Source organism: Zosterops lateralis, assembly GCF_965231275.1.
Source record: "Zosterops lateralis genome assembly, chromosome: Z".
NCBI lineage: Eukaryota > Metazoa > Chordata > Aves > Passeriformes > Zosteropidae > Zosterops > Zosterops lateralis.
The window spans coordinates 60,456,685-60,470,849 of NC_139800.1; the positions used below are offsets into that span (position 1 = coordinate 60,456,685).

The 14,165-nt window shown below is 35.5% G+C and overlaps 1 protein-coding gene across 1 annotated transcript in view; it reads left to right on the forward strand.

Moving 5' to 3' along the window:
* Positions 1-7,476: 7,476 nt before the first annotated feature.
* The window catches only part of ADGRV1 (adhesion G protein-coupled receptor V1), a 266,979-nt gene continuing 260,290 nt past the window's right edge, over positions 7,477-14,165 (forward strand). The window contains exon 1 of the mRNA XM_083883524.1: positions 7,477-7,567. Coding sequence (XP_083739650.1) covers positions 7,546-7,567 — 22 coding nt within the window. The 5' untranslated portion in view covers positions 7,477-7,545. The remainder of the gene's footprint in view (positions 7,568-14,165) is intronic.

The window sequence follows — 14,165 nt, forward strand, 5'->3', positions numbered from 1 at the left end:
ATTCTTGCCATGTGAACAGAGGCCTATAGGCAAGGAAGAGAGTTCTCTGAAACATCCTAGCTTTACTTTTATCCTTTGTTTTAAACTGCTTCTGGCTGGAGTAGTGGTATATGCTGAGCAGCCTTTTATCAAAGGGAAAGGGAAGAGTAGCAGGGAGTGAGAGGCAGGGCCTGGGAGGCTATCTCATGGTAAAGGGTCTAATTCAGAGTAATGAAAATCTTTGATATAGAAACAGGTGTGATGTCCACAGCTTGTTATATTGACAAATATTTGAACTCAGAGTTTAATGTGCCTTCAATTTTTACCTATATAAGGGCATGTGGGTGTAAATGGAATTGATGGATTAATACTCTCTGCTCCTGATATTATTAAATAAGTAATAATATTGTAGTAAGTGATAATATTGTAGTTGTAAGCATCTTGCTATGCTTGCATTCATATTTTCAATATAAAATTGATTAAAAGAAAAATACATATAGCTATTTGTAGTCTCAAATACTTACCAGTATACAACTTAAGAAATGGTTGTTTTTCATACAAAACAAGTTTGTTTCAATTTTGCCTCTGTTGTTTTTAGATGTGTGGTGTATTTTATTGTAAAATAAATCATTCCGTTCGAGTTTTTAAAGCACTTAATGTATGATTACAAATATTCAGTTTCTATCATAAATATGAGAATGATCTAGTAGAAACAGACTCTTTGAAGGGAGCATTTTCATGAATTTTAAACTAGATTCCTCCCACATTGTTTTCTTCCAACTTTTGTCTTTCTATTTGATTCAGCTTCTATACGGGACAGCAGAACACGTCAGAAACCTTTAAGTTCTTTCAGAGAGTATCAGGCATGTGAATGCAAATACATTACTAGTAATCTTCATCAGGAGGGACAATAATGTAGCCCACATGGCATCAATAAAGTGTTTACAAGGTATTAATATGCCTACTGTGACAAGTTGTGTTTAGTGGGAAGCAACAAGGAGTTTGTTTTATTAGTTTTCCTCCTCCCTCAAGTAATAAATCTTAAAAGCTTCAATATTTATTCAATGAAATGAATGGTTGAGTTATTCTGGAGAGGCTCTGACAAGTGGACAAATGCTTCCATGGTTACGTTGAGCTATGCAGTATGGTTACTGAGCTTTGCTAGTTTCTTCCTTCTGCCACTGAAGTAAAATAACAAGCCACAGGGAAGCACCACACATGGTGAGCATAAACTGGAAACAACTTAAAAGATTGAGTTAGCTGATCTTACACAGATTTTAAACAATATGGGGTTTATTATTTTGTATTCTCTACCCTAAACCCTGGATTTCAGTAGTTCCTCCTTCATATATCCCATTCCCATGGGATGTTTTATTTCTTGTCTGAACAACCTCTCTTTTGATTTGAAATGCCATAAATTAAAAGACCATGCGAAAGTGTGTTTCATAGTACTGTTACATGAGCTATGCTTTTGTCGGAATATTTATATATTAAATGGCGTGCCTACATCAATGCAGGCCTCTACAATACCTAAATAACAAATAACAGATCATGTGTAGAACTTTTATCTGCAGTTACTTTAGGATGCTTTGCAGTATAAACATAATTAAGTGGTTTTATTTTTAATCTGCTAGCATTTGAGGTACTCAAATTTTAGGTGTCACAGGGCATAAATTATTATAAATGCATAAAATTTTAGAAAAACTACATAACAATGGCATACAGTTATTTCATTAGAAATAACATTAGAAATGTTGCAGATGAAGCATTATATTAGAAGAAAATCCTGAATGTCTTCAAAGTGTAAGTGAAACTAAAAGCAGATGTGTTGAAAATAGTTACATTTTTTTCCCTTGGAGACCAATTCCAAAATGAGCACGTTATCTGCTGTATTAGCACTGTTCAGTTGTTTTCTCTTCTACGTGCTTGGCAATCCTCATAAGCACCATCTCAGCATCAGAATGCTAAATTGTTTCAGTGCCTCTTTGTAGAGGCAAGGATGAATGCCAGGATTCCACACAGACAGGAAAATAAATTCATAAACATGGAAGATACTTGCTTCTGACACAAAAATTCTGGTCTTAAAGCTTTCCATTGAAAATTTATGTTTTTTGTAGGTACTTAATTTCACAGTTACTCAAGTAATTTGTCTTTGATCTTGAGGGGGGAAAGTTATCAGTTAGAAAACATTTCAATGTTTCACTTTAAAAAAGAAGAGTCAATTCTTTGAGTTGAAGAACATAAGGGATTTTGTGTCTCTAAGTAGTCTCCAAACAGAATGCCAAGTTGTGAGCTGGGAAAGCAAGTAAAATTGTTTACAGCTTCTGGAATTCTCTTGCTTTGATCTTTAAATAGTTTTTGAGGACTTTGAAATTAAGAGCAAACTAGATGCAAGAGATTATGGAGAAGTTCTAATATTTTTATTAGTTCTTACCTTCAGAAAAATGTACTTTTGATAACCATTCTATTTGAATTTACAGTCTAGTGCTTGACGTGCTCAGAAGTTGTGTGTTTTGATGGATTTTATGAGAAAACTACTTATTTGCTGGATAGAATGTACATTATCAGTGACATGATGCAAATGATGAGCTGAACACACTTGAAGAAACAAGACTGCAGCTTCATTTAGCAACAGTAACTGCATAAGAGGAGCAGCTGGCAGCTCTTGACAAATTCTTATCTTGCTGTTTCTCCCTGTGGCACACAAGCCAGTTAGCATACACTGTGGTTTGAAACGAGCTGAGTTAACATTGTAAGACCAAACCAACCCTTCACAGGTGACTTTCTTCTTGAATGATTAGAGTGACACAAAATGACTTGATTGTCTCAAAATGGCATGATAGAGCTTGATCTCCCAAATCTAAGATGCACAAAGTTGAAACAAAGCAGTTATTATCTCATTAATTGTTCATTTTTAGTACAGTTTAATGTATTTAAATTAACATTTTTAAAAAGCAATCTCACTTTTTGTGGAAGTCTTGTCAAATGAGAGTTCCTGAATCAAAAAGTTACGATTATCTGAATAGTGTTTCTGCTGTAATGTGTGTTAAAATATAGCAGCCTTTTGTAAGCAGATGCTAGGAATCATTTACTTTTTCCTAATAATAGGTATATGTGTATATATATATATATATATATATTTTAATGTTAAAAGCTCTTTTAAAGTGTTAACATCATCATGCTTTATCTACATACAAGTAAGGAGCTGTACCATAATAAAAAGATTAACCTTTATGAAGTTGATCATAGGAAGCATAAACAAATTAATGTTTGTCCATTGAAGAAGTACACAGTATGCTTGTAGGTTCTCATTTTTCAGTTCCTGGACATTTCTATAAAATGGAAGATCAAAGTCTGATTTTACCTATATATCTCTGCACATGAACTAGTCTGGAATAAACTGCTCAATGATAAGCATAGTTCTCAAACTTTGTCATCCAGTCCTCTCAGTTTATGGGCATTGTTTTCATTTGTCTATTGTCTTGTCCTTCCTGCATGTGTTTGTTTATTCATCAGGAACCGATGCAGTAAAATCAAGATTATAATATTAATAACACTCCTAGCCCAACAAAAGGATATGATAAAGTTCAGGAAAAAGAGCAGTGCAAGTGCCTGGCATCAGGTGACACTTGCAAATGGTTTTGCATTTCTCTGGCATGGGGTGGCTGGATAGGAGTATCCAGAGGGTGCAGGTAGAACAACCAAAAAGTGACCAGAAACTTCATTTCACATTTTGAAGAAGAGACAACCCAAGAGTGATACTAAGCTGCCATGGGATAGCAGGCCAGAAGCCTGATAGTACAGACTGATCAGGCTATGAGATGAACACACCTCTTTGGTGTAAGTCTTGGTTGGTTCTGCCCTCCTTTGAAGCCTGACTTAACATAGTTCCCTGAAGACTATGCTACTAAAGTTATGTTCTATAGTTCTGGCTGCTGTTTCTTTCAATACTGCCAGGTGGATGTGGTCCCCAGTGTGAATCACACTAAATAATAAGAGAGAAAGGGGAATGCAACCTAGATGTGAGCAAAACAAATATCTGTACAGAATCAAAAATCAAGCTACACCTGCACATGCACAGGGATGGATATTTGTGCTTGTGGCCATCTCTAACCTGGTCCATCTTGCAAAGATGCTTAGTGTCATGGACCATCATTAAAGGAAAATCCACTCAAAAAAACCCATAAACCCCCCAAAACAAAACCAAAAACAAACAAAAACCAAACCAACAAAACACAAAACAACCCCTAAAAAACCAAAAACACAACCAACAGCTGACTACCAAGATCTAGTGAATTTCTTGAAGGAAAATATTCTATGTCTTGTGATTGGTCTGTGAAGAAAGAAGCAAGATGAGCTTCAGTATCTGCCTATATCTGGTGGATATAGATATAGATCCAGCAGATCTGGTGGATGCTACATTCGAAGTGCATCGAATTGAAGAGATTGATTTATAAATAAGAGGTAAAAATAACTTGTCTGTTATATCATAATTAAGCATTGATCTGTAAAAGAGCTATGCACATGCTTCATGTTCTTCATTCTGAGTAGCTGAGTAGCTTCATCTAAAGCACCAGAAAAGTTGATAGATAGACCTAGATACCTGTGCAGAACCAAAATTTCAAAATTTTTTCAATCTTTTTGTTTGGTACTTGCATCCAAATAGGTGCTTAGCCCAGAATAAGCTTGGATGTTGCAGGTGAAAACAAAGGTGAATTTTAGTGGAATTTATTAATAGAAATTTTATTATAGCATTTATTTTTGCTTTCTGATATTTGATTAAGATTTCAGTATCTCTTACTGAAAACCAAATAGCACTGATATAACACAAAGTTTTTTCTTAACAGAAACAAAAATGTAAAGAAGAGAAAACAGACATGCCTGAAAAGCTGTTGTTAGATTTTTTTTTCCCTTGCTCCTTTAAGTCGTGTTCTTTCTCAGGGATTTGTTTCTTCTTCTAACTCCCTCTTCTGTGGTCTTTTCTTTCAGATGATGCCAATGAAGGGAAAAGGCAAGGTTTCAAAACAAACAAACAAACTGGAGTCCATTGTTTCTGGTGCTTTCAGTATTGGTTTATTTGCAGCAGAGCCATTTTTTCTTACAGAGTTTTAATGATTTCAAAACAAAGGATATCCAAACAAACAAATAAGCGAGGGGTGTTCTTAATACACCTTATTTACTGCTTTTATTGAAAAGAGAAGCTGAGGCTGACTTGGAGGCATAGTTCTGTGCAATGCCAGATCTCTTGTAAGTCCAATACCAGTCCTGATTGTTTGTCTCTGACATTTGTAAGGGTTGGGAGTGCCATGTGGGCTGCCTGCTGAGTTGTTAAAAGTGTATGTGGAGTGTCTGATGTCAATCACCATCAGCCTTCCAGCTGCTTGAGGACCATCACTAACCAAATCCTATGGGAGCTCTCTCTCCTCAAGTGTAACAAAAGGAAGCACAGATCGCTGGAGTGGTATAAAGAAAATGAAAAAAAGTAATCAGGAAATTCTCGGGGTTTGAGAGAAAACATGGACTACCACATGTTGAGTCAGAGAGTACAGAAAAAGGTGCAGTCATTTTGGATCTGAATGCAGTTTTGTGGGAAGAGCCCATGAGAATTACTGAGCCCAATTCTGAGTTCTCACTCTTCCTTAGTTTTCTAGCTCAGTACTTAGCAATGTTTAATGTACTCAGGCTTTCTATAATTGAGAACTTATGACTGCTAAGGCAGCCCCTCTGATAGCTGGTGGGAGGCAAGTTCTGTACAAAAACTGGATGAAAAGAGGAAAGCATAAAGTAAAGTATAAGCTGAAAAACATTGTAGAATAAAAGATAAAAATAATCTTATACCTCTAGTATTCTTTAGGCCAGTTGATCCAAAGAGGAAAAACAATATGTTATCTAGATTTTGAGGCTGAAATAAAATAAAATATAATAACAGTACCGTGTTGAAAAAATGCTGCTTATCTGTCCTGCTCATACATTAAATTCACCTGGTGCCGAATTCTGCACTAATAGTATTGGCCTTTAAAGGAATGCTTCTTGCTTTTTTTTTTTTTTTTTTTTTTTTTCCTCTCCAGATAAACTGGTGGTGGTACATGAGGATTATGCATAATAAAGTATTAATCAAAAATATATTCAGATACAAACCAAGGTGAACTAGTGCAAGAAGTGATTAAACATAAAAAAGATTATCAAGCAGAATGACCTGAATGCCTTTTACATGCACAGCATAGTTCTTTAGGAGAAAACAATATTGTTGAGGGTTTTTTTTAAAAAGAGAATTTTTATAATAATCCCATTTTATTGGGATGGTGAATTGTTCCAATATTTCCTCCAATCTTAAGAATTGGAGTTTGTTCTGATTATTAATGTCTGCGGTTCCATATGCATATTAAATTATCTCTGCCTTTATCAGTTATACTGCAAGATTTATTTGTCAACATTGATTTTCTCTGTAGCTATATACAGAGTATATAGAGAGATTCTTCTTACCTAACAAAGCTAGGTAGTAGTCTGAAGTTACTATTTGGACTCCCTCTTTGTTCAGAGGAGGGAAATAACTACCTCTTAGAAGTAGTTTATCCTGTCCTGCTGTAAGTCTAACTAGGCTGGATGGCTTGTTGGGTGAAATGCTTCCACTTTAAACCATCATTTTTTAAAGCAAAATACTTCCTAGTAAAATGCCTTCTACTAAGTAATTTTTATAACCTTTCATCATTGTCTAGTATCTTCTTTGTCTTTCCATGTTTGTTTACATTGTTCCCAAATCATCATAACTTAGTACAGATTGATGTAGTGACCAGGCTAATGACATCAGAAGGCATAGAGTGTTCTAGATTCTGTCTTGGTTTTGCCTGAATAGTTCTATGCTCTATTTATTCCTTCTATTCTTTATTGGAGAAGAATTTTTTTTTTTTTTTTTTTTTTTTTTTTTTTTTTTTTTTTTTTTTTTTTTTTTGCTATTAAATGGGAGAATTTGTGAGTTTGGGAGCCAACACTGAAAAGATCTGGGCATTGCCTTTGTGTCTTTCTTGTGGCTCAGGATTTCCCTGGGATGGTGGTGACCATTAAATGTGAATTTGAAATTAGTTAGACAAATGTCTTAGTCTGGACTGCTTCATCTAGGATTAGAAATTGTTTCTCTAACAGAGAATTGTTTCTCTATCCAGAGCAGTGAATAGCTGTGAATTAAGATGACCTGCATGTTTGGGTGCCACTGAGGACTTGAATCCGAAATCTGTCATAATCCAATAATAAGACATGTCAGTTTTGCTGTGCAGAGTAATCCAACAGCGCAGCCCAAGCTGAGTGGAAGACCTGCCAAGGTGCTGGCGGGAGGGGCTGGCTTTATCTCAACTACAGCAGTGCAGTGGCAGTTGCTGGGCTTTGAAAAAATTTTGCCCTCTTCCATCCCACCCCTTTTTATCTCCGCAGCAGTGGGAAGGCAGCAGCAGTCAGGAGAGGGAGGAGAGTGCTGGACGCTGCGCAGAACAGAGGGAGGAGTAGGAGACGGGCATGCATAATGCGTGAGTGACAGAGGGTGTGCAGGCAGCTGGCGGAGTCCAGAGGACGCGGATGTTCCTGTCCCAGGGTCCAGGTACGCTTGTTATCTCTCTCTCTGAGGCAGTAGTTGCTTTGAAGCATCTTGTTTCAGCGGCAGAGGTGTTCCCTGTCCGGCCCAATGTTCTGCAGACGGCACCTGTTGCGGCAGGGACGGGGTTTAGCAGCGGCAGGCACTGAGCCTGTCGCTTGTGCATGAGGGGTTGCTGGAAGGTGACAGTGTGCTAAGGTTTCTGTTGTTCCAGCAGCTTCTCTTTCTGCTCTGCAAAGCCGGGCAGATGGAGACAGTTGTCTTTCCAATGGAAAATCTTGTTCTCAGGGGATACTGTCAGGATGAAGCTCAGTCTGAAGCCGACAATTTTTGATTCTCAAAAAAACCTAAACATTGGCAGTTTAAATTAGGTGAAAACAGAAGGGGAGGAGCTGCCTATGCACTGTGTATTTTAAAGGAGGATGAGTTGAAAGTAAGAATGAATTTTTCAAATCATTGTCTAATTAGGAATGAGTTTTAAACCATAATATTTACAATATAGCATGTAAGTGATTACAATTAGAAATACTGCTTCTGCTTCTTGCTTTTGATGCGTTGATTCTATGTAAGACATTGCATAATTCATTCTTGCTAACCCAGATAAAGTTAAGATCAAATGTATATGGAACTGCTTGCCAAAAATCAGTCATTGTTTTTTAATGAGTCTGTAATTGTTTTATTGTGCATATGTGAAATAACATGTGATTTTAAAAAATCTTATTATATAGAAGCCAAAATGTTTTCATTTTTTTTTTCTTGATAGTACTTTATACATGTTTTCTAGAATAGGTCTTTCAGTTAAGTGCTAAGTATTTTGGGACTCTGCCATGAGGGCAATTTAATAACTGGAGGTTGAATGTGATATATTTAGTTTATCTGTCCCTTAAGCCTAGAACAAGCTTCTCCTACTAAACAGATTTCAGGTTTCCATGTGGAAAGACTGAAAAGAATCAGAATCCTGAGGAAATAAAAATAATTTGTGGCATTATAGGCTTAGAATTAGGCAAATATTTGATAAAAGAAGAGCTACCACATTTCAAGGGTATAGAATTTCTAATTTGTGGTTGTTACTGGTATTTATGTTTTTATTGATTTCTAAAGCACAGTTTTGTGCTTTAGCAGTTTTCTGATACACTCTTGTTATTTTAATAGTTTTGGATGAAGAAATTGATGATGTTTACTAAATTTACATCTGAGCAAATTAACTCTCATAATGGGAGCATATGCTTATTAGATTGTAAGTGTGGTTTGTGTCCTGGACACATGAAAATCAATGGTAAAAAATTATATCTCTTTCTATGAAGACTAGTGCTGGGCAGTCAGTTTATCTGTACTGTCAGCATTTTTAAGGTTGGAAAACAATTCTGGATGAGTTTCAAATTGTTGGTGCTAGTGAATGAGATGATCCTCTTGCATTCAAATCTACTGTGCAATTCTTCCCTGAGAAATTGTTGTGAGATTTATTTGAAAAAAAAAATTTCAGAATTTGGTCTAAATCATAGCCTGTATTAAAATCTCTACTAGCCATGGAATTTGGTTATTTGAGCTTATTATCTTCAAGGGATTTTATTTGCTTTGGAATTCCATTTAAAAAAGAATAGAGTGCTTAAATCTACAAATGCTTACATGAATATTTTAATTAGCATGTAAATATGATGACTGAAATGAAAGTATTGAAAAAGCTATGAAAGTATATTCCTTTAGTTGTGTAACACTAAAGGAGAATACCACTATAGAGGTCTGTGAGGGTCTCATTCATTGGGGAGTAATGTTTTATAGCAATTTGTGAGAAAAATAATGATGGCCTACAAATCACCTTTGATATTATTACACAGCTTACCATAGTTGTTCAGAACTGTGACATGGTAACAATGAGGGGATTTTTAATAGGCATGGTTTTAAAAATTATCTATAAGCTTAACAGAACTTGAATTTTAGAATGTTTCATTGAAAAATGAGAAAATATGTTCTTGCATCACAGTTTGAAGAATGAGAGATTTAAAATTTGTATCAGCTATGTCTGAAGTGTTTTAGTCCAAGATGTTTTTGAAAGCATTGGAACAGTAAAATTTATGTATGACTCTTGCTATTATTTGAGATTGAGTATCTGATGCAATTTAGCTAAATTTTGTTTCTGAATACTCCTAACCTCTTCCAGGGTGTTCCTGGTATTGGGTCAATTTAGCAGTTCCCTAAGAAAAACAAAAATGTCAGTAGACAAGAGTAAATAAAAAGAATATGCTGAAATTATTTGTTCATAAAATACTAGGCCTCGACCTTCTAAAAATATGATCACATATATAATTATTTTTAAATGTGTAATTCTCTTGATCAGCTGTAGTCATTCATAGAAATTGTGCTTGGATTTCAGCTCTACGAGACTGGCCAATTAAGGTATGGCCAATTTTGTGTATACATGTGAGTATAACAGTTCTTTTCCTCTGCAGAAATTAGTATACATAGTGTCTAAATGCTTCTCTCAATATGTGTTAAGAGTCAGATGCTATATAGTATCTCCATCATCAATTTGAATTTTACAAAGCCACTGCCATCAGTTGTAGGTGTTGTCATAGTTCCACAAATTCAAGAATTATGTCTGTCTAATTTCTTAAGGAAAAAAAAAAAAAAAATTGACATGGGAAAACAATATTACCTGCCATTTGTCTTACTCCAGGTGGACCCACTGTAATATATTTTATTCAGAAAAAAAAAAAAAAAACAAACCAAAACAACTAAATCACAAATGATTTCACAAATTTCTGCTAAGTATCACTTGCTTAAGTCACTTTTTCAGTAAATAATCTCAGTGGGAAACACTTTTTGTAAATAAACACTTGCAAGATTTAGCTTACTCGATGTATACGAACTTGTGGCAGTTTGCAGAAAGAATTTTAGAACTGTAAGTTCTGAAATATGCCTCAAATATGAAAAAAAGTTTCATAGATTGACTTATGTTTTCTATAAAACTACAGTTGTTGTAGTTTCTTGTACTTAAATAATTTGTAAATCTAAATGAAGGTTGCAGTTAAGATAAGTATACTGGTACTTACTGGAACAGGCATAGTTAACAGACTAAATTTATCTGGCAAAATTAAACAACAGAGAAGATGCTTTGCATGTTTGTCACAGCTTTTGTGTTTGTGGATTTTTTCATCAGGACCAAAGTGTCTCTAGAATGTAACAGCAATATATATTTTTCCATACCATGGTATTTTTGTTTATCTAATCTTGTATCTTGTGTAAACTCATTAATTAGAATGCAGTTATGACTTTCATTTTCTGATGGCAAAGGAAACTTAGTCACTTATTCTGGACTGGTCCAATATGTTACTGCTTTGAATTGTTTCAAGCTTTGCTTCATTAAGGATTTAACATGGCCTTAATTCAGCCATCTGTTATGGGTTTGGCAGGCCAACAGATCTGAGGTATTGGTAAGAGCTTTAGAAATTTCCCACATTTTTAAAGGTTAGGGAAAGAGCTACCTTTATGAATAGATTTTGAATAATTCTCAGCAAGACAATGGTGCAGAAGTGGGGTAAAAAATGCTTGTCATTCTCTGAAGCTCAGGGTCCCCTGTCTGCCTTTAGCTTTGTTGAATGGCAATTAGCATTTCAACCAGCCAATTTGGTTACATGCAATGAAGTACTTGGGTTTGTAATTTGCTGCTTTTGGCTTGGTGCTGTTGAGAACTAGCTTTGTGTAATCCTCTCAAAGCACCTTTCTTTCCAGCATAGTTATTGTTGCTGGTCTTAAATAACTAATCAACAAAGAAGTTTCCTTGTCTTGGACTGCAGGGTGCCTTAGAAGAATGAAAAGAAATACCCAGTTAATAAGGGAATGATTATAATTATTAAATAGTGATTATTAAATTGCAACATGGGTTAAAAGGTTTAGAAAGCCAGGCAAAGCAGAATACATGATAAAGGTAGTATAAGGCGGCTTTGCATCCAAACAAATTTTGCTTAAGGAGTTCTCTTCTCTGAGAAATAAATACTTTATTATATATTTTATCTAAAAACAGATTGCCCAGATTTAAGAGATTAATCCTCAGTATAGATTAGAGTGAGGGCCCCATGCTAATCATCTTTCCAAATTACACAAATGTATTTTTACTTCTACAGAAATAAGTCTTTAGGGGACTTGTAGCACACAGATTCTTTAATTAAGTCAACATCATTTGTTGTAATCTAATGAAAAAGTAAAACATTTTATTGTAGAAAAGAACTATGTTTTACATATGCCCTTAATTCTTGTTTTTAATATCTGCTTTTTGAAACTCAAGAAAATCTCACTGATTCAATTATCATAATAATTAGGCAACACATTAAAAATTCTGTTTGGCTCATATATGTGTATTAAATTGTAAGAATCCATTGTGGATAGCTACATATTGTAAGAGTCCATTGTGGATAGCTGTTTCTGTCAGTGTACCTGAAGCAATCCCATCTAATTCTTGCCATGAGGCTTAATTTTGCTGTTCTGTACCTTAAAGTTTTGGGGGTTTTCTTGCAAAAAATTATGTATGAAACACTGTTTCTGTTTTTAGTTTTAAGTATGAAAAAGTGACCACTGTACTGAAGAAACCCATGGTTTCTTTTTCTGAGATATACTATTTGTTCAGGCCATGGAACTTCATTCACAGCAGATACTAGGTATGTGAAACTGTTACAGTTTTTCCCTCAGCTGCCAACATATGTTCTCAACATTTGTTAAGTAAATGTTGAGGAAATGCAAGCAACCTCCAAAGCTGAGATACAAATGGAAATTATTGTGAAAGTTAAGATCTCTACTGTAGTATAATAAATGGTTGATTTGCAGTGAAGTCTGCTGACCTTCATTGGCTGGATTTCTGGTTCCATATGTGTTCAGAGCCTGATCCTGTGGCATGCTCAATCATGCTGTTACTTCTGTGAGTGTGAGATGGGGATGCTGGGCATCTTAGTGGTGAATTGCTTGATTTTGATTTAGTTTGGTTGTTTGTTTTGGCTTGTTGTGTTTTTTAATCCCCTTACTTTTTGGTGCAAAAACCTGTTTGTGAGAGGGTATAAGTGCTTCAGTGTCTGAAGTTACAGTTACTTGGTGCAGAATACCTAAGTAAAAAGCCTGGTTCTGGTATACCCAGTAAATTAATTTCTCCCCTCTCTTTACCGGGGTCTGTGACCATCCAGGCTGCCCAGAGGGGTTCCTGGACTCCAACAGCCTTGAAATAGGTTGAAGGCAGAAAGGGGATATAGGTGGATATTGTTTTGAAATAGCACAGAGTTTGAAAACTCTATTTTCCAATCTGTATTAGAGTGAGAAACTTACTTATTCCACATCTAAACAAGCCCAAACCAAAGAAGGAAGAACTACCAGCAGTGCAGGCTTGGGTAATGTCTGCTATCCATATGGGTTTTGTTGTGTCCTGTTTTTTCATACATATGAACTATGGGAACTTTGAGGCTAGGAAAAAACAAGTCTGAAATAAAATATTTCTCCTTTAATTTGGAACATTGATAACATAGAAAGGAGAATTTTAGTAAATCAAAGTTTTTATAATCTCTGCTACTTTCCCAGGTTTTTCTCCAACACTGTTGTAAATGTTGAGAGGTTCTGAGAATCCCTAAAATAAAAATGCTGAAAATATGCAGAGTTTTAATAAGTTTCTACAACAGGCACAGCAATGACAATGACCTTGTGAAGCTTCTTGCTCTGCGCTCTTCTTATATACTACAGAGAATCACCACATTATGTATGAAAGAGGCCATGCGTCTGTCTCCCATTGTATTCAGCCAAAGATGCTGCTGGGTGCTGACATCTCTGCTGTGAATAGATTTCTCTCTGGCAGCTACTGTTATCTGTTCTCAAAGCAAAGTACCAGGCATGCCAGTTTTTTAATGTTCAACTTGGCTGCATATTTGTAATCACGGGGGATAGACAAGCAAAAGCAGTGAAACGTGGACTTACTCATGCTCCTCTGTGCCTGTGGGCTTTTGAAATGTACAGTGAGTTGTGTGATAATGGGCAAGTGATAAATCAGGTTATAGCTATTGGGTGGGAATGGTGCTTGTTCATCTCATTGCTTCTCCTGTAAACAGCAGTGACAACTCTGAGGTAGAGAATACTTAATCCCCTGTTCCATCTGCTGCTTTGTTCATAAACTCTCCTTCTTTTGCCACTTCCCATTTCCTGTCTTACATTTTATGCTTATTTCATTTCAGATTTTTAATCTGAAGCAGTCCTTTCATTTCTCTTCTTGATTTCTTCATGCTTCATTGGGCTATAGATTCCCTCATACTTCAAAGAAAACAGCCAGGAGATCTTTTCATTCTTAAGGGTTTAGTTTATTAAACACAGGAGCTGGTGTAAAAATCTGCAGAAAAGACCATTCATTCTTTATAAACCTTAAAGTCTTCATCTGAAATTTGTTACAGAAATAATGGGAACAGCAAGTTAATCCTGATGATTCCCCAGTTTCATAAGCCTACCTTGGCTCTAACTGAACAACAGATTGAAATGGTATTCCTTATAAAAATTGTGACAGTATTGTGGAAATTACTGTGTAGAATCAAGATATGATTTGTTTGATTCTACACTAGTATTCTGTATTTTAGTGGAAAATACA